The sequence below is a fragment of the Jaculus jaculus genome, chromosome 4, assembly GCF_020740685.1.
Source record: "Jaculus jaculus isolate mJacJac1 chromosome 4, mJacJac1.mat.Y.cur, whole genome shotgun sequence".
Classification (NCBI taxonomy): Eukaryota; Metazoa; Chordata; class Mammalia; order Rodentia; family Dipodidae; genus Jaculus; species Jaculus jaculus.
In genome coordinates, this window is record NC_059105.1 from 100,529,711 (window position 1) to 100,551,942 (window position 22,232).

At 34.1% G+C, this 22,232-nt stretch overlaps 1 protein-coding gene across 2 annotated transcripts in view; it reads left to right on the forward strand.

Annotated features, from left to right (window-relative positions):
- Positions 1-22,232, forward strand: part of Lrp1b (LDL receptor related protein 1B) — a 2,087,209-nt gene that overhangs the window by 1,352,444 nt on the left and 712,533 nt on the right. For both annotated transcript variants that reach the window (XM_045147485.1, XM_045147484.1), the window contains 4 exons: positions 1,898-2,095; positions 4,642-4,846; positions 12,290-12,454; positions 12,704-12,948. In XM_045147485.1, the coding sequence (XP_045003420.1) occupies positions 1,898-2,095; positions 4,642-4,846; positions 12,290-12,454; positions 12,704-12,948 (813 nt within the window). The remainder of the gene's footprint in view (positions 1-1,897; positions 2,096-4,641; positions 4,847-12,289; positions 12,455-12,703; positions 12,949-22,232) is intronic.

Sequence of the window (22,232 nt, forward strand, 5' to 3'; positions counted from 1 at the left end):
AATAGTGATTTTTTTTCATGTAATTGTATCGTACACAGAGCATTTGTTTAATATAAAATTGATTATTTTTCTGACTCTTGAGATTTTGTGGGTTAGAACATAGATTTTTGTAAAAAATGTTATGTGTTTCATAAGACTGTATTTTTTTGGTTGTATAGATATCTATATATTTCTTGTGGCTAAAGGATTCTGTTTATTTTGTTGCTTTAACCATTGATGTTATATAATTTCTACTAGTGCCTAAATATTATTATGAGTATATCCGTTTCTCATTTTAATTCCATAATATTTTACCTTATATATTTCAGCACATATTACTAGTCACAGATAATTTCAGTAGCTTTAGTTGTTGAATTCTATCTCTTAAGTAGTAGCATTCTTTACTTTTATAAAGTCTACATGAGTTATGTTAATGTGGATTTATCTAAAAACTGACATTTCATGAATAAAAAATTAAAAGTAGTGTTTCATAGACAAGAATTTTTCTCTTTGTAATTGAGGATTACAAAAATACTCAGTGTTACTTCCTTTTTGTATCTGTAGCAGAGCTAAGATTACAAATGATTTTTTACTCAAAGATTTTCAACATGTAGTCAGTAATTTTGGGTAGGACATTTTATCAAATGGAGTGTGAAAGTAAGGAAAGTAAATGAGCATTTAAATATTGCCACAGTAAAAATATGAACTCTTTTGAAGGGAAAATCATGTTTTACAGATTTACTGGGCTGTATTATTTTATTCAGCATATGTCATGCCCAAACAATTCAGGTTTTATTCATGATTTATTTTTTAAGGAGCTGGAAGTAATAATTTCCATTATTACCAGTGTGAATTTTTATGATGATTAATCAAGGGTTAGGGTGTAGCATACTTTAGAATGCTTGCCGAGCATGCCTATGGCTCTGGGCTCAATATCCAGCAAGGCAGAATATTAAGGATAATAGGATAATGTACATATGTAAGTGTTTAAAACCCTTAACTTATGTAGTATAAAGTGAAAACCCATTTCATTCCCAGTCCTATGCGCACCCCTGCTCTCTATTCCCATTGCAGATATATTAACAGTCCCTAGATATTCTTTCTAGGAATAGTCTATGTTTTAACTTCATATCAGTCTAGAAGATTTTATGTCTAAACACTATTTTTATCTTGCTGTTTTCCACTTTGAAAATATGGAAATTACTCTATCAAACCAAAGACATATGTTTTGTGGTCCTTTTAATCATATCTTTTGTCATTTCTTTGTAACAAAGAATATTTATCCCATCATCTATTAATTAAAATTTTATTTTTAACCTATTCCTAGCTCAAAAAATTAATGTTATGAAACATTTATTTATTTGTAATTTTTATATCTTGACTATAGTTTGAGAATAATTTATTACAAATAAATTTACTTGTTAAAAATCCACGTGTTAAAACTTTTAACAATATCACAGTGACTCATCATATAGATTGAATAATTGGTGTGAGTTCAGAAAAGAAGTAACCATCTATAAAGCAAATTTGTTGGTCCCTAGCTGGTAATATTATTTTGAAGAATTCTTCAGATTTTAGGAGTCAAGGATTAACTGGAGACAATAAGTAAAGGAGGCAAATCTTTGTGTCTGTATCTTTCCTGAGCCCTTTCTATCTCTCTGCTTCCTGTCCACCATGAGAGGAACAACATCCCTTCCACTTGCTTGCCGTGCCACTGTGTTCTACCTCATGATGATGCAGAATCAATAGAGCCAAGAGTATGGTCTGAAACTATTAAAATATGTTTTCTAGTATCAGAGAATCACAAGGTCATTTATGTTTTATAAGGAATGGATTTTGATTTCAAGAATTTTATTTCACATACCTAGCCTATCTACATAAAGATTTTCCTAATCTATTAAAATAAACTTAATTCCAGATCCTTTTGAAGCATTCATCATCTTTTCAATTCGTCATGAGATCCGAAGGATTGATCTTCATAAAAGAGACTATAGTCTACTTGTTCCTGGATTGAGAAACACCATAGCCCTTGATTTTCACTTCAATCAAAGTTTACTATATTGGACTGATGTTGTAGAAGACAGAATATATAGAGGAAAACTTTCTGAGAGTGGAGGTATGTTTATATATAAAACAATTTAATATTTACATTAGTGTTTAAGTGAATTTTTAAGTGTGTTATCAATAGGAATCTTTATTTAACTTTGACCTTTACTTCTCTATGAGGGTAGAAAACTAGGATCCTTTTAAGGGTAAATCATGAAAAATTTATTAGAAGACAGTGTATAAATAAAAGCCAATAAATTCTCTGGAACTAAGAGGGGTTTTCCCACTCTAGGCTGGGTAGGGTCACAAAAGGGATAAACGGAAACCCCAAGATATTTAAAAAGTGTTAGGGCTGGAGAGATGGTTCAGAAGTAAAAGGAACTTGCTTTTCAAGCCTGAAAGCCCAATGACCAGAGTTCAATTCCTTCATACCCATATAAAGCACGATGCACAAAGTGGAACATGTGTCTAGAGTTCATTTGCACTGACATGAAGCCCATCCAACTCTCTTTCTATCTGCCCATTTCTCTCTGTCCCTTTCTCTCTCTCTTTCTCTGTCCTCAAATTAATAAACATATATTTTTTTAAGTGTGAGACTACGTCAGGGAAGGAAAGTGGCAAAAATTGATGCTACTCCACTATTTTTACTTGTAGAATTGTCTATGGCCTTAGAATGAAGAAAATTTCTTTCTTAGGAGAGAAAGAAAAAAAACAAAAGGATTATATGTGCTAGTAGTTGAATTTTAGGAAATTAAAGTACTTTGTTTTCATTTGGGTATTTTTTTATTTTGGTTACAATCTTTTAACATTCAGTGAACTAATGAAAAATTTAAAGACTACCAAGATTAACTAAATAATTTTGCCATAATTCAACTTATAAGTTTTGTCTAAAGTAGACATTTCTTGTCAAAACAAACATTATTTTAAGATATTCATACATAATACTAACCTTGAAAATATTACATTTGTGTGGCGTGCATATCAAACTGATAAATTCTCTCTTAGTCAGTTTTGAAAATTCAAAATAATAATGTTTAAGTAAAATGAACTTATGATGTATGATTTTGTTTCACATGCCTTAGGACCATATTTTCATTAAAATAATCAACTTAGATTCACAGGGTGAGTTGGTTATTTATTTAAAACCCATACTGTTAAAGTGCATGATCAACACTTCTGGTCGCATCATAAACTATTGTAAAAATCCTGCTAGCAAAGTGGATAATAAAATATGCCAGAAGGTGATGAGTGATACATAATAAAAGCCCAAGGAAGATAAAATTATGATGCGAAAGAGGACATGGCAAAATATGCCACTGAAAAACTGGGAGTTAAATGTAGTAACAAAACAAGCCAATACTAAGAGATCAGTGACTTACCAAGTAGTTACCTAAAGCACAATAGGAATGTGTCAGACATGTTTGAGCTCTGTTGTAAAGACAGGCCAATGCATGTGAACAGAATGACAAAGCCAAGGAACAAGACAGACCAACGTCTCCAAGGGTTTAGCATTAAAAAAAAAAAAAAAAAGAAGGTAAGAAAATGATTTATTTTACTCCAAAAGATATTAAACAGATAACAGTATTGACAATTATTCTTCTTTTCAGTTTTTCAAGGTAGATCTCAGCTTTTCAAGGTAGGGTCTCACTCTAGCCAAGGCTGACCTGGAATTCACTATGCAGTCTCACAATGGCCTTGAACTCACAGTGATCCTCCTACCTCTGCCTCCAGAGTTCTGGGATAAATGTGTGCAGTACCATACCCTGCAAATGCTTGTTTTTCTCTGGCTTACCTTCAAGCCTTCTATGTGCATGTGTGCATCCTTACATGGCCCAGTGAAGAGGATGATTGTGATGTATGGCTTATGTTAACTTTGAATTCCATGACAGCATGGTCATCCATAATACTTCAAAAAGGAGAAAACACAAGGAGGCTTAATTGCCACAAGTTTGTCATTACACATAGAATTATTCTCTTTATTCTACCCCTGAAGATCAACTTTTGAACTAAATCATACTGATTTTAAACAGAATATGATCATTTTCAAGAGTCTCTTGAGCAGGAGCTGGGGAGATTTCTCAGCGGCTAAACGCATTTCTTTGCAAACCTGTCATTTAATTTCCTAACATGCTCATAAAGCCAGATGCACAAAGTGGTGAATGTGTCTGGAATTTATTTGCTTGCAGAGGCAAGAGGCCTTGGCATACTCATATTTTCTCTCTTTCTCTCTCACGCTCTCTTTCTTTGTGTGTTTGTCTCTTACCTCCTCCCCTTCTCTATCTCTCTTTCTAATTAATCTACATATATTTAAATCTCTTTTTCTACCCTAGAAACAATGCCAGAAACAATAATAACTGTTTTACAACTTCACAATTTTATTATGCTTGGAGTTGTTAAAAAGTTTCTGAAGGGATTAACAAAATATAACATTTCTAGTGAGTGAAGTGATTAATTCTCAACTTGGGGACAGTTTCCTCTGTGCTAGTACATCTTTGGCACTAGAACTCTCCACCATAAAGTCATGTTAAAGTACTTTTCCATTTCTATTCTGCTTAGCATGCTCAAAGCATGGTTACACATGCTGTTCTCTCTCTCTTTCTCTCTTTTGTTTTCCAGGTGTTAGTGCCATAGAGGTGGTTGTGGAACATGGCCTGGCGACTCCAGAAGGCCTGACTGTTGACTGGATAGCAGGCCACATATATTGGATAGACAGCAACCTGGACCAAATTGAGGTTGCCAAACTGGATGGTTCACTGAGAACTACACTCATAGCAGGAGCCATGGAACACCCCAGGGCCATTGCACTGGACCCGAGATATGGGTACCAACATTTTCCTTTCACTGATTCACTTTGGCATAGCCTCACTCTTCCAATATCAATCAGTTACCTCATTAGTGATGAACCAAAATGTTTACTTTATACATATATATGTATATACATACATCTATCTATCTATCTATCTATCTATCTATCTATCTATCTATCATCTATCTATCTATCTATCATCTATCTATCTACCTATCTATATTCATACATATGTATGTGTGTGTTTACCTGTATTTTCCAGTATGACAATACATTCAAATTCATTGAAAGTTTAGGTATAGGAAGTAACTACTTAGGGATTTACAGAAACTGAACATGTCCTTCTTAGAAAAAAGAGCATGAAGCCCCACTGGAAGCCATTTCAACCCTTTTTCAAGTAGTAATTTAATGAATTTCTCCTTGTCCTGCCAAGGAGATGCTGTAATTGTTTCTAATGGTTGCAAACCACAGGGCAAGCCTTTGTTCTAAACAGTCACAGATGTTAACCACCTTGCCCTTTATTTATTTTGTGTATTCTCAGAGTCAGTTTAAAAGAAAATTAAAATCAGCTTGAAGGAGTCTATCAAGAGATTCTGATGATGAGGAAGTTAAAAGAGAAAAGACATTAAGAAAAACAAGGTCAAATGCAGAGCTCAGGTTATTGCCCCTGCTGGTCCTGTGGGTGATCAGTTTTGAAGCTACAAAACAGAAACATCAGATTTGGATTTAGAAGACATGATTTTCCATTCCCACCTAGTCACTTACTTTCTGGAGAAATTAAGAATATGACCATGTTTAAGATTTCACTTTCTTTCTTTTGAGAAGAGGTTTATCTAGAGAGATAGTATGCAACTGATAATCATGGATATTTTTTAATTTTAGTAATGATTTTCCTGATCAGGAGTTTGGCTATTGATTTTTTTTTTTGCTAATTCTGAAAAATAGGGGCTGTATATATAGTGCTGTTTGTCTGTAAAGTGTCTGACTTACAAAAATGAGGATCTGGTTCAACCCCTACTGCACATGTAAAAATAGTAGGTATGGTGATATGCACTTGCAATTACACCACTGGGCAGAGAGACAAAAGTATATCCCTGAAACTCACTGGCCTTCTAGTCTAGACTAATTGACAGTATTACGCTAAGAAGAGACTCATCTCAAAAGAGATGTATGGCATTCCTAAGGAAGATACCCAAGGTTGTTATCTATCCTCCATATACATACAAACACAAGTGCACCTGCACACGAACTTAAAACATTCATCATGTAAAAAGTCAGCCAGTCTGGGGAGATGGCTTAGTGATTAAAGGAACTTATGTGCAAAGCATGCTAGTTTGACTTCAATAAGACCAGCAAAAGTACCCAGTAAGGCAAGTTGCACAAAGTAATGCATATATCTGGAGTTCCTTTGCAGTGGAAAGAGGCCCTGATGCCCATTCTCTGTTTCTCCCTGTCTGTCTCTCTATCTGTCTTTCTGTCTCTCTCTCTCTCCCTCCTTCCCTCTTTATTTCTTTCTCTTCTCCCAAATAAATATATAAAAATATTTTTCAAGATCTGCAAAATATTGTCAGTAATATTCTATACTTTAAACACAAAATCCAGGGAACACCAATCAGTGTCAAAAGTGGAAATCCCAAATCAGCAATCTTTGCCAAAGGGTATATAGCTTTATATTCACAGGCTTTGTTTAAAATGTATGTTGAGGGCTGGAAAGATGGCTTAGTGATTAGGGCACTTGCCTACAAAGCCAAAGAACTGAGGTTTGACTTCCCAGGAGCCACATAAATCAGATGCACAATTTGGCACTTGCGAATTAAGTTTTCTGCTAGTGGCTGGAAGCCCAGGCATGCCCATTCTCTCTCTCTGTCTCTGTCTCTATTTCTGTCTTTCTCTCCCTCTCTCTACTCTTTTCCTCTCTCCCAAATAAATAAATAAAAATAAAATAAAATTTATGTTTAGTCAGTCACAAACATTTATAATACTGAAAGATTTTATTTGAAAGCCTTTATTTCTGGTTTATTTTGCAAGCAGGAAGCTGTGTCAAGGGTGAACTCAGAAGTGAGAATTTTTTTTTTTTCCTAGTGTGTTGCCTAATTTACATTGTCGGTTTTGACTCATTTTCTTCATTACTTAATGTAATAACAATTCACATGAGACCTATTATAATAAGTGAGAAAGGTGCTTATTTTCAGCAATATGTTCCCCAAATGCAAATAGTCTGCTGCTCCACTGACAAAGTTTCTAGGGCAAGAAACAGGGGTTTCCTCCCTAGGACAACCACTGCTGATGGGAAGTCCCCATCTACCACACCTGTCTCAGTGGCACAAGCCTTTTTTTTTTTTTTTTTTTTTTTTACTTTTCCTTGTAAAATTTTTTTTTAATTTAATTTATTAGTTTTCTTTTCAGTAAATACAGGCAGTTTGGTACCATTATTTAGGCTCATCTGTGATCTACCCCCTCCCATTGGACCCTCCTTATTATTGAAAATGGGTCATGCATTGTGGAGTTAGCCCCCAGTTATTAGTATGATAAATGTCTCTGAAAATCATGACCCATCTGTGTGAGAAAGGGAAATGTTGAATAAAGTATCTCTGGCACACATGCCAACATGAGAAGGTAGATGTGAATGTTTACAAATGGCCAAGAGACAACAAGCAATAACAGATGTACAGAAGTGTAGAAATGGTCTGACCAGGCAGAGTGGCAGGGTTGTGATATGCTTCCCATTCTGAAGCATGGGGCTGAGGGCAGAGGGCAAGCTTATTCATCTGTCTTTTGTAGGTTTTCCAACCTGAGAGGAAAAAATTATCTCAGAATTTTCAAACAGATACACAAAGGACACCCAGACTATTAAGTGCAAATCCCAAACAGAATTTCAGTGACTCCCAGGACACTCTAGCAATGAAAAATCCTTCAAGAAGCTAAAGCCAGCTTGGATGTAAAGTACACTTTCTCATGCCCCTGAGGGTATGCCTCCCATCACTAACCACCATCAAAGTGTGAGATTAATTAACAGAACAACACTGCTATGGAGGTAATTTTTAAAGAAAAACAGACTGAGGAAATAACACATTTAAACTCATATTTGGCAAAAACTGATGAAAGTTCAAATGATGATGCTAATTCATCCTAGTGTGAGAATTACTTGAAAGGTTGACAGTTTGGCTGTCATAATTTGATAGGATTTTCAGTAAAGGATTTGTTAAGTAGAATAGGTGGATGATTAAAACCTGAGATTTATGTCAACATCTTAAAGTACAGTCATAGTTAACTTTAAGTGCAAGTATCAAAACAGTTATGGGTTTATTGGATAGTTTGGTAGAAAATTTGAGATTATTTTAAACATTGAACCTTTTATAAGATAGATTGAGAACAAAGGAACAATAAGCATACCTTACATTGTGTGCATGTGCACACACTAATCTCAAAACAATAATTTTACATAAATTGACCACCTTAGTGCTATGTTAAATGAAAACACGTTTTCCCTTTATTTGCCATTTTTTTGTGAAAAACAAGAAAACTTTGAATGCATATTGATAGGCACTCTAAAAATACTTAATATTTTTGAGTTTATTTGAACAGAAATCTGGATAATTGTTGACAGATACAGTTTATATCAGCATAATCATATTGTCTACAAAATCATAAATTTTCCCATGGGAAGAACATAGCTTCCAAGTCTAAAAATACATCATGATTCTTGATATACATAAAGGTGTTCACAGATGCTTATTAAATAATGAATGTCTGCCCATGAACAGAACACAAAGGAACACTATAAAGGAGTGCTGGTGGGAAACACTGTAAACTTTGTTTAGAAGCGTGAATGAAAAGCTGTGCAAGTAACCATTTTGCTTCCCCAACATGACAGAGGGAGAGAGCCCCTTCTATAATATGTGTATTATTTTGTGTGAGCTTCCTACAGCCATCAAGGTCTTTGCAGAACATTTTCCAGATGGTATATAAGAATTCCACTTCTATCAAATGTGGCACTTCTTCAGCATATAACCCACTGGACTTATTTTGCAATCGAACATTCTTGCCATCACACTATAATACTTCAGTGTTCTGGAAGTTTACAGTCTCCAGAGTGGTAAATGGGGGCTTTTAGGAAGGAGCTATTTTCTGTGTTCCATTTTTAAGTAGCACATGTAGTGCTCTGGTGATCGTAACAAAGGCATGAATCCCTCTTGACCATCAAGTTCCATATTAAGCATGACTACTCAAGAGAGCCTGGGATGTGCAGGGCATCACACCTTGCTTGGCTGCACTGCCTTCATTGTATGCTGCTGCCTGTCTTCTTCCATTTGTACTGCTGGTGTTTGCTTCTCTTAGGTCCCAGTGAATGCACTCTACTGCAGATCACATTAAAAAAGCAATAGCAGTCTTTAAGATCAATGAGACTATAATAAAATTCTAAGTGTACCTGAGAATATTGTAATTTCTATCCATTGTTGGTTTTAGAAAATCTGGTGAAATAGATAATCTCATTTTTTGCAAAGATCATTTCCTTTAATCTTCTGTAATTTTACATGCTAGATGAACCTATGTCATAGTCTAAGTTGATCAAGATTTATAGACCCAACTTAATCCACAAAAAGACTAACCTATGAATGCAGCAAATACAGGATCTGCAGGCTATAGCTTCTTTTTACAAAAAGCAATTGTGGCTGAACATTTCCATATTTTCTGTTCAAAGAGGGAGTCAATCATTGGATATTTAAAGAAATAATGTGCTCAGTGAACTACCCATATATTTAAAAAAAATAAAGAAATGGGAAAATGATCTGTCAAACACTGCACTTTAAAGTGTTAAGAAGAATATCTAGAATTTTATAAAACAATGATCCATGAAATCAACTTTTCAAATTGGTTTTGTGAAATACCTTGTGGCAAAGTCAAGAATACTTTCAGAGAAACTAATTTTAAAACTTGTTAAGTATGGGATGTTTCCCACTAAAACTTACAGAAGATTATTATCACATTGACCACTATAGAAAAAGCATACTCACACTATGAAAGGATCCCTTATATTAGGCCTTATATTGGGCCACTACAGATTGTCCCAAGCTATGTTGCTCTTTTTGCTGTACACAACTTTGTGTGCCTACTCTAATATACCCAAAGATAGAGCAACATACCCATGGCTAGTACTGATTCTAGATGTGGAAGGCTTAAGTGAGAAGCAAGAAAGAGACACTAATTTTCCATTGTCACACACCAGGGATGGTGCTTCAAAGTCCTTGTGTCATCATGACTAAATATGAAACACAATCTTCATTAATTCTGACAGGTTTCTACAAATGTAGATTTATGGCTCCAAAGATAATCAAACTTATTTTTAGATTATTATTCCTTTTCCTTTTTTAACAATTTTTATAAAAAACTATTTATTTTTTGCAAACACAAAGAAAAAGACAGAGAAGAGAGACAGCAATGATCATAAATATAATTGAATACTATAGTACTTTTTTAACCCATTATTCAGTGTTAACAGTTAGTGAGTTATAGTTTCAGTTGTTATTGTTCATATTTTTTTTTCTAAGTTTCACTTTTTCAAGCATTTCACAGAGAATATGCAATGTGAGCATCAATTTTTGTGGAAATTTCTCTATTACCATAGCTTTCAAAATACCTAAAACTGTCCATGATTTATCTAAACAATTATTATTACAAACATACTCATTGAGAAACATTGTGTGAGCTGAATCCAATCATACAGTATATTATGAATCATATTTTCATGGATTCAACTATTCTTACTTTTGAAAACCAATGAACTTTCCTATACATATTCTTATAGCATTTAAACACTGACATCAAAATTCTCTTCCTCCCCTCCAGTTTCTCTTTCTTTAACAGTTTGGAAAAATTGAAAATCTTTCTCTTTAAGTGTATTTACTCTCTATACATATGTATTTTCATTTTGTTGGAATGCATGAAACATACACCTGTCTGTGATAGTCATCCTGTATGCCAGCTTGTTTATGGACATTATCTCATAAAACACTCCTAGCAAGTACACTCTTATTATAGTTTTAACTTCAGACAAAACATTGAATCTGATATTAATTATGCAAAAAAAGGGACAGATACGAACTTTGATTCCAAGTTCGACACAAAACATTGTGTTACCACTATTCAACACTGGTACAGTTATTTTAGTAAGATTTCTTGGATGTCTAGTTCCTTATCTTGTATGCAAAGCAGCAGGTTTCTCTTCCTTCTCTGTCCATCCTTTGCTGTAGCCTGTAGTCTGTTGCTTCATGTTCTGAACCATTTCCCACTGATAATTGTGACAGGGATGAGAGATCAGAGACTCCTCAAAAATGGTATAATGAATACATACATTTCATAGTATTCTACATTTCATTAAGCAGGCATAAATTCATTAAAGAGAATGTAAGTTTATTGAATGTTAAATTTTGCTTAAAGAGCTATAGTTTTCTAAGGTAAATTACAAAATCCCTGTACACAAGTATCATAAAAATAATAGGAACAATTTTAAAAGTCATAAAATGATATGTAGTTATGATGAGGAACAGATGTATTTACCAGCGTTAGTTTTGCTATTTCTCACCAGCACACTGCCAAAACTGGTAGGAGAACATACCGTACCGTGACTGTTGCCTGTAGACTGTTATGATATCTGTGCTCAGTACCAGCTCATGGAATCTGCCTCTCTCCTCTCCCACCCTGTTTTACACAATGGAGAATCGACCCTTGAGCATTTCATGCATAGAAAACAGCAATGTAGGCATTCTTATTGCAGAAATCTCTTTATCCTCATAGCTTTTATTCAAAGGAGAATAGACCCCCCCCATACCTTCTTTCTGAGTTTACTAAAATAAAGAAATTATTGTGTTCTTTACCTCAATCCTTGCATCTAAGTCATTGCTGCTGCATGACATTTTACCTGGAAAGGATACCTCACATTTATTTATATTCCACTTCTTCACCGCCACCACCATGTAACTGAGCACAGCCATCTTCTCCTGTCTTTTAAATAAATTAGCACATGCCATTTCCTTGCCTCTATAATTGTCTCTGTATGATAACTAGTGTATGTTCTTGCCCTTCCTCCTTTACTTTCCCTTGTCTTTTTTTTTTTTCTGAGCCTGAAGAGCAGCTCTTCTTTTCCATTATAATTTCAGCATTTATTTTGTATTTTGTCAAGCTATCTACACTGCTCTCCTCAATCTTAAGTTTCATTCAAAATGTAGCCTCCATGAAGTACTTTTCCCTGGTGCCTCCTGTAAGTAGGGCTATTTTCCCTTCTTACAACTTCTTTCAAACATTCCTAGTATATATGAGTTTATGCAGTTTTGCTATTCTTCTACACTCCAAGCCACTAAGTTAGATAACAGGTCCATTTACTTAGCACAAAGTACATAAATGAGATAAATATTAGTGAAATGAATGATTAAAACAATGACATTATTTCTTTCTCTTCAGAATTCTCTTCTGGACAGACTGGGATGCCAATTTCCCTCGCATTGAGTCAGCTTCTATGAGTGGTGCTGGGAGAAAAACCATCTACAAAGACATGAAAACTGGGGCATGGCCTAATGGTCTGACTGTGGACCACTTTGAAAAGAGGATAGTTTGGACAGATGCAAGGTTAAAAATATATACTATTCTCTCGTTTTGTTTACTTTCTTCAGATAATATTAACAGCATTGAATAGTATTGAGAAATCATATATTAAAACTAGAGATTTTAATATTTTTGCTTTGGAAAGAATTAGATATGGACCCGTAATTTTTTTGCAGTTTATTTTCTCTGTCATTTATCTGTGATATATTACTGTATCTGCTGGCTATTTCAATGAGCATTGAAAAAACCACTGTCATATTTATCTTTCTCTAGGTCAGATGCTATCTATTCAGCCCTCTATGATGGAACACACATGATAGAAATTATTAGAGGCCATGAGTACCTGTCTCACCCTTTCGCTGTGTCTCTGTATGGGAGTGAGGTATACTGGACAGACTGGAGGACCAACACATTGTCAAAGGCCAATAAGTGGACAGGGCAGAATGTCAGTGTGATTCAGAAAACCAGTGCACAGCCTTTTGACCTTCAAATCTACCATCCCAGTCGACAGCCACAGGGTGAGTGCTGGCAACATGTTGTAAGCACACAAAATTTATTTTCATGTCAATTATTTAGTGTGGGAATTATAGAATAGCTTCTGTAAGTTATAAGGTATTGTATGAAGTAGAGGTCCTAACTTTATTTACTTAAATGTGGATGGTCCTGCCTCCCATTTTAATTATCTTCATAAAATAATAAAAAGATAAATTTTAGACTAACTCATCCAATTTTCAGTGCCTAACATAGTATCAAGAAATTGTAGGAATTGCGGGAAAATGCATACAGTTTGTTTGCCTCAGGTTTGAATATAGGTCATATTGTTAAAATATAACCAGAAAGTTAAAGAGACATCAAAGAAACATTTATTTGATCTATCTATCTCAGTTTCGTGAGGCAGAACACTGTGTTTGGAGGATTGAGGGAACAACTGGCTGGGGGTCCGCAGCGCAAGGGCCCAAATGCCTCCTGATTTGGACAACATTTTGGCTCAGAAGTATCTTCTTCTGGGTGTTATCATGATGTTATAACTCCTACTTAATCCCCACAAATAATTCTTATGAAAAATCTCTATTTTTTTTTCCTGATATCATGACCATTTGGAGCAAACTCCAACATCAGCTCACCCATTTATCCTTCTGTTCTACTATATATGCCATAACCTATGGAATGCTCAGTCTATTGCCAATAATGGCCCCTTAATCAGCATTTCAAAATTACATATAATAGCCAGGTATGGTGGCACACACATTTAGTTCCAACACTCCATAGGCTGAGGCAGGAGGATCATTGTGAGTCCGAAGTCAGCCTAGGACTACAGGGTGAGTTCCAGGTCAGCCGAGTTTACAGTGAGATGTTACATCCATCCATCTATCTATCTATCTATCTATCTATCTATCTATCTATCTATCTATCTATCTATCTATATGTATGTATGTATCAGATGTTACAGTCCATATTTTACTTAAAGTGCTTCCAAGTCATTGTCATTTCTAGTATTCTGTTTCACACTTTAAATCTTTTTTTGTAATTCATGTCATGTTGTCTTCTAGATTTGACTGGAAATAATCATGTCTGCTTTGTCTTTAGTGCTCTGTATTGATTCTTTCTTGACACTGATTCTTTGCCAAACTTTCCTCACATGTCACATTTTCTGTGCCATCTCTCTTCCAGCCTGACTGAATCTAGGGTACTCCTCAGGCATTCCCAATCTCTTGGTTTCATCTCTCTTGTGTAGTTATCCTTTTTTACTACATGGGTGTTCCTACCTATCTGGGCTGACATGAGCAATCCCTTTGGTGCTTTCTACTATATTTGGCTCCTCTCCCTTGCACAGTAGTAGAATATTAGAGAAGGCACAGAACCTAATCAGTTTGCACTTCAAAAGAATTAAATATATTGACTTTTACTGTTTAAAATCAGCAAGTAACTGTGATTCTGACTATCAATATAGCAATGGTAAAATGGTAAGTGGTAAAATGATAAAATATATCCTTTTCTAAAAATTTCCTTCAACATAAGGAATATTTAATTACAACCAACCTAAGTTGATGAAAAGCCTTTGTAAGATATAACTAATTTAATTGTCCAACTGAAAAATATTTGTGTAGCTGTATTTCATCCTCTTGACTATATAATAGTTTTGGGAGAATTATTTTTTTATACTTAGAGTTACTTCTATGAATTAGCCCATGAGAAATGGCCTGTGTCTTCATACCACATTATTTTTCTCCTTTAGATTATGACCTATGTAAAGCCATCTGACTTGCACACATTGAAATGACCCTTTCTGAATGCATAGAATGGGAAGGAAAGTGAGACTGTTAGCAAGATTTTTCTTATATGTAAAAGAAATGATATGAATTTGGTATTTTTTGGCATTACTTACTGAAAAAATACTTAAAGTGTTATATCTCCACTTTGAATACGATAGGAAATATTTTAGCTTGTGTTTCTAATTAAACATATTTTTTCAAGATTCAGTGTAAATAGTATAGACTTTATATACATTTACAGATTGTCAACTAGAAAGAAATCTTGCTACTTCCTAAATGAAATTCAATTCATATCAAATTTTGGGAGTGATCACATTGCATTATTTTGCTCCCACTGTGAGCTCAGAGACTGTATAACAAACATCATCTGTCCTGTTTATCTATGTCAGTGAAGTAACTTCCACTGCTGAGGGAAGAGGCAAGAACATATTCATTATGGTCATATTTCCACAGAGAACTTCACAATGGACATGGCAACAAGATTCAGTGCTAATATCTAAACAATACAGTCTTTGCTGTCTGGTGAATAATGGTGGGAGAGCAATGACCAAAATAAAAAAAAAAAAATGTGTGGCATTGATTCTCAAAAAAAAAAAAAATTCAGACATTTTTACAAATTAATGAAATGAATTATATAAATACTCTTTAAAGTTATCTAATGTTTCTAAGTAGGAAGCTAATAAAGTTTTAATTTCGATTTATTGCAGGTTAACATTTGTTGTGTATACATATTTAGTTTAGTTACTAGATATAAGCAAAATTTAAAAAAAAAAACTAATTTAGATCCTTTTGTCTTTTAATATTGTTATTACATGAAATAAGGAAGAAATAAATAAAAGCTTAATGGGGTTTGTTAGCACACTCCTCCAAGAGCAGCATTTAGGAAGCTGAGACAGGGGAATCATGAATTTGAAGCCAGTTGGTGCTTTATCAGGAGATTCCATCTTAACAATAACCATGACAGACAGCAGTAGTCACCACTAAAACCTAAAATTTGATCATATGCAACATGAATGAGCAATAGTGGGCATTTTAAATTATATGCATAGTATGTTTTATATATATATATATATATTATATTATATATATAACATATATATATATAAAATACTATATATATATATATATATATATATATATATATATATATATATATATACATACACATAATTACATATACAATCATTTATTCTTAGAGTTGTATGCCCAGAGTTAATGATTGGACCTAATTTCAAATCCTAACCTCCATTAATTGTATGATATTCCTTTCATTATTGGCATATTTTATCATAAAACATGCATGAATTAGCAAACATCGTTGACAAGTTATTTAAACTCTCCATTTCTGCCTTTTTATTTGTAAGCCATAGATAATAATGACATCAGAAAATCTATTAAAATTTTCATTATTTAATAAAAATATATAAAGTAGGAATTAGCATATGAACTATTTTAAATTAGTGTTCCATGGGTATTTAAGAGTGTTTTGTAACATAAGCAATTATATAAGTATATAAATACTATATGTACATATATGTAAACAACTTAAACTTACATATAAAGAAAAATGGCTGAGTTTCTTGGTAGTAGCTTATATAGCTATGGGAGTGGAGATGTCTCATAGTTGGCTGTCAATACAGCAGTAAACCAGCATGACTTAAGGTGTAACTCAAGCAGAACTGAGTGGCTATAAAACAGGAGCAGTAGAGAGTCATTGGCATCAATTCCAATCCAGGGGTTCACATGTTTGAGAGCTAAGAGCACCACTGCTGGGTGAAAGGAAAGTGGCAGCTCAACCAGAGATCTGCCTTTTCTCTACTACTGTGGTCAGCTCAGGTCTTCCAGTTGGATGATGCCCCCTGCAAGGATCATTTTATTAAATATGTTAATTAAATGCTAATCTTTTCATAATTATGCTTGCTAAGGTGTCTGGGCATCCTATTTATAGCCCTGTCAAGATGATACATAAAGTTAATCATCATAAAAAGTTACCAATGTAGATTAGGGGGACAGATGTGGAAATGTGGGAGATGGTCCTAGGAACTGAGAGCATAGTATAGCTATTTAGAGGCAAAATCAAAAAGAAATAGTGAGGGTCAACAAAATGGCTCAGCAGGTAAAGTTACTTTTTTAAAAAGCCTGATAGTCCGGGTCCAATTACTTACACAAAGCCTACTGCACAAAGTGGTAAAAAGAAGTATCCGGAGTATGTTTGTAGCAGCAAGAGGCTCTGGCATACCTGTCTCTGTCTCTCTGTCTCTGTCTCTCTCTCTAAAATAAAAATAAATAAATAAATAAAAAGAAAACTTTCAAAAAGCAATTGTCATAGAAGTTTGTGGTTGGGAGGTAGGTAAGGCATAGAATAATTTGGGAACATTGATTTTTACTTGCTGTGATTAGATTCTCAGACAATGTGTGACATGGTGACTATGGTGGATAGTTTAAAGAAGGGTCGGCTAGATTAAATGCAAAACAAACAAATAAACAAACAAAAAGCATTTTGTTCTTAGGCCAGAGAGTCGCTGTTGCTGTTACTCAATTACTGTTTTAATGTAAAAGGAGCCAAATGCAGACAAGGCTGGGACTGTTTTCTAATATTAGATGCTATAATCTGAGTTCCGTATACTACCTGTGTGTCATGAAACACCGTTCCTCGTTTTTAAGCAATCTAAAAAATATATAACAGTTTAGTACTACTCTTGAAGCCATAGTTGGCTAAAATCTAGCTAAAGGATGAATTGGAAAAATTAAGCTTTGGACATGAAGACTTTGACAAACTTCTAGATTACAGTTGAATATCTAGGGCTATAAAGGCAACAGTGTTTTCTGGAGTGAGAACTTTCCTCTTCACTTATCTATAGGTTTAAGCCTTGAGGTTACATGAGATTTCTTAAGAATGCTGCAGAAAACAGTAGAAGACAAGGGGAGAGCCTTGGAGAACACCAAAATTAGAAGGAGTCTGAGGAAGAATGCCAAGAAAAAGGGGACCAAGAAATTGCAGAGCTAAAAGAGACTATGGTCACAAAATAAAATGGTGATAGCATAAGAAAATGACATTGACTGTCGGTATTATCTCTTTCAGAAATGTCAAAAAAGAAAAAAGCATCAATGTACTTACTATTTTTGCATACCTGGAGAAATTTAGAAAAAAAACTTTAGTTTATTTTAATCTTGAAAACCACAATGATTGGTGACTGTACAAATTAAATGATATCATCATATTAATATTATATAAACGCAGAAAACCATCAAAACCCGTGACATAAGAGAATGAGGGAGACACCAATTCCTATTTCTCAGTTACAAGAGCTATTACATAAACTGTGGCTTCACAGGCAAGCACTTAACCACTAAGCCATCTCTCCAGCTCAATTGGCTTCTTCAGAAAGGTTGCATATTGGCTTAGTTAGAAAGGTTTGCATATTTTATCTCATATTCTGGGATTTTGCCCTTCGTTTGTTTTGAGTATTTCTAATATTTTTCAAAGGTGACTTTATTTTTCCTGGAAACTGGAATGGCAGCAATGATGCCTATAAAATGTTTAATGCTTAGCAATAGTGATGAAATGATTATAATTTCTACTTCGGACAATTTAATTTTTGTCTTTTGGGGGGAGTTGAATAGTTGATTTTGTATTTTTGAGGTGGAGTTTCCTTCTTTACGCCAGGCTGTCCTGAAGCTCACTAAGCTTGCCTCTTGCTTATGATGATCCTTCTCCCTCAGCCTTACAAGTGCTAGGGTTTCACAAGTGACTGACTTTGTCTATCTATCTTACTTTTATCATTTTTGACCATGTACCCATATGCAAATAGATTTGCAGATTATCAAAAAATAATCACAATACTAAGTACTTCTAATTGACTCAGGAAAACACTTCTATAGAAAAAGTTGTCTTAACAATATCTGTGAGAAAATGATATCTTATTTGAAAAAAAGAAAGCAACAAAAATAATCCTACCCCGAAAGTCTATATGTATTATATATTAGTGATACCATTACTACTTAGGAAGTAAAGTATCATTTAATAAATTTGGGAGATGAGGCATTTCACAAGGTGCTATTAGCATGTTCTATTATACTTACCACCAACATTGTATACTAAGCTGTATACTCCCAGAATAAAAAGAAATCCCCCCAAAAACAAATCTAGCTTGATGGAGGAGAATCTCCACCTTTTGAAGGTTGCAATTTGTTATTCATTGTATACTAATTTTTCCTCAGGATTTAACATTGTGTCCCTATCTATCTATCTATCTATCTATCTATCTATCTATCTATCTATCTATCTATCTATCATCTATTATCTATCTATCATCCTTCTTTCTTATTTGTGGTACTGAGAATTTTACCTATACTCTCAATCTTGCTAAAGAAAATGCTTTTCTATTGAGCTACATCCCCAATTATTTGAAATCACCCCTGTTTGAAACTACTATAAAGTACTATGATGAGGGCAAAACTTTGTCATTTTGGAAGAACTAAAAGTTTATGGGTACTTTAAGATACACTTTACTTGTGACATGATGTTCCATGTTTATGTTCACTTTTTCAGGAAACTTATGCATAAATAAGTAGAAAAGATACCTGTGACTAAGGAAAACTCTTTGGACTACATATGTTTGCCTAATATCAAATGATATTACTTTTTGCAATTTCATATTTCATAAGCATGATATGCAATAAAAAATTACTTAATACAATATGACATCATGTAATAAGTGCAGCTGCTACATGCAAAGTATTGCTGGGATCTTATAAAACTAAATCAATGAGAACACATTTTATTTGTTCATATCATATTGTGTATGTCTGTATTTTAAATAAATAACTTGGGTTAAAGGTAGAGTTCAGTTAGAATGTTTACTTAGAATGAGCAAAGTCTTGAGTTTGATAAATAAGCAATAAACGAAAAAGAAAGATTGTATTCCCTCAAATTCTCCAATATTAAATGGGCAAATTATTAATTTTAAAGAAAAAAAATACCAATATAAATAAATTATTTGTTATTAATTATTTTGTAGCAATTAGGTTTATTTATATGAGGGACTATGAAGAACTATACAAAAGGGATATAAAATTCCCTCTCATCAAACAGAATGGATCCAGACATTCTGCTTCAATGTTTTGATTAGCTAAATAAATATCATGCATATTTTATAGTGCATCAACATTTGCACATATTTCACAAGAATTTACTGGATAAAATAATTGTTTGGCTTTAAAGTATTTAATTTTTGCTGATGAGAAATGGAATGTAATTAAATGTAGTCTGCATGAAATATGAAATTATCTTTAATGTTACTGTTTTCTTCACAGTGTACATGTCAGTCTTGTGGACTGCATAGTTAACATTTTGTTCTTGTGTAAAGTACTGCAGTTCTATAGTATTGAGCATATCATTTCACCTTCAGTCCTAATTTGCTTAAGAAGAGTAACTGACTTTCCAATTTTTTTATTGCTACTATTTCAGATCCCATAGCACATACATTCCTGAGCAGACATATGGATCCAAATGTCTTTAAGACTATTATAGTAATGGCTACCATAACAATTTTAAGAAAATATATGTGAATTATATGAACATGTACAAATTACAGTTTCTGCCAAAATATCATATCTAGGTCAGAATGGGAAACCTATGTCCTCAGCCTAATTCAGCCAGCTCTGTGTTTGATGTACTATTGAGTTTACTTGTTTAATAAGTATTAAGTTGCTTTGTGATGATTTTGTCTTACAACAACAGTTTGGTAAATAATTTGAGAATGTAAAGCCAGCAAAATAAAAATATTTGCCATCTATCCTGCTTGCAAATCACTGATTTAACTATAGACCTAGCACTGTACTAACATAAAATTATGGAGGCTGATGAGGTTGTTCAGTGGTTAATGATGTTTGCTTGCAAAGCTTAATTGCCAGGATTTGATTCCCAAGTACCCACATGAAGCCATATGCACAAAGTGGTGCATGTGTTTGTTTGTAGGGGCATGTGGTTCTGGCATGTTCCTATTGTCTTTCTCAAATAAAGAAACAAAAACATTTTTTAAATTATGTATATGTGTCACAAATTGTAATATTGTACAAGAAAGTAGCTCACAGGTCTAAGATGTACTCAGCATGCACAATGCCCTAGATTTAACCTCTAACAAAAATTCAATAAACAACAAATTGTCTAATGAGTGTAATGTCAATAGATAATACTAACATTTAGAAATGGAGAGAATCAACATCTCTGCCATCACTGGAAAATATTTTGTTACAAAATGGAGGAAGGTTAATGAAAGATATTAAACATTTATGAGATTATAGCAGAACCAAAGCCCACCAAGTGGAGGTGGAAGAGTAAACATAAGATATTCAGGCAACACAAGAGAGTCTATTTGAGCACCTGTGTAATATATTTGCAGGTAGCAAGTGGTAGGTGAAGCTGGAAGGACAAATGGTTAGCTTAGAAAGAGAGTAGAGTAGAATTAAGGCAGTGCCATAGAGAACCAGTTCCATGGCTTTTGCCCTCATCCAAAGGTGAGGGAAAAATACTTTATATTGGAACAAGAAAATGGAAAATTAATACTTATTAGGAAACATCTGTGAGAACCTGACAAATCATTAGACATGCTAATGAAAGTAAACAGGAAAAATACCTGGAAGCTCAAAACTTGTTTGTTTGGAAGACTGATGACTTCTTCAACAACAATTATGTCCAAGAAAAAGAACTGAAGAATGGAGTAGAGTGATAGATGGACTAGCCAGTAATGCAGATGAGTCCTGAGGGAAGTGGAGGTGGTCTGGCTGAGACTTGGACATATAAGAATGTCACTCAAATCAGATGCTAAAATCTGTATTTTAGAAAGATAGCTACCTGTGGAAAGTTACTACCTATGATAACCCATATAGAAGAAGAGATTTTACATTAAGCAGTGGTTAGAGAATTGGAAAGAACAGTTCATGGGGTTATAGTGTAAAACATTACACTCCTTGTAGCACTTTGTTCTATATACTATACATTCCAGTGTCTCACAGTGTTTATGATGCAGAATTTTGTGCCCAGGATGTTGTAGGAGAATAGGCTGGACTCTGAGTGAGCTTAAATCACTGAGAGAGTGGACTTCGAGCCTCTAGTCCTTTTCCATGTATTTTAGAAAGCAAAGAATTGAGAACAACAGAGACTTGGGAAAAGGTAAATTATGAAACATTTATTCAGAGAGAGTTAGCAGTAAGAGAGATGAAAGGCAAGAAAGCTTCAAATCAAAAGAGAATTTTTTCCCATCTTAGACTGGCTTGGAGGGGAGACGGAAGGACAGAAAAAAAATCTTAGACAGGGGCCTGGATCAGTTCTATTGTTATAAATCAGACATTGAATATGGATGGACTTCATTGCCAAGTGCAGATGTATATGTAGGATCTTATTAATTTTTGGAAGGGCTCACCCATGGGTGCTAAACCTGGGAAACTTTCAGGAAATAGTTGGGAAGTTGTTGTTATTTAGCACTTTGGATGAGACTGAATCAGACTGCAGCTTTATTCTTACCAGG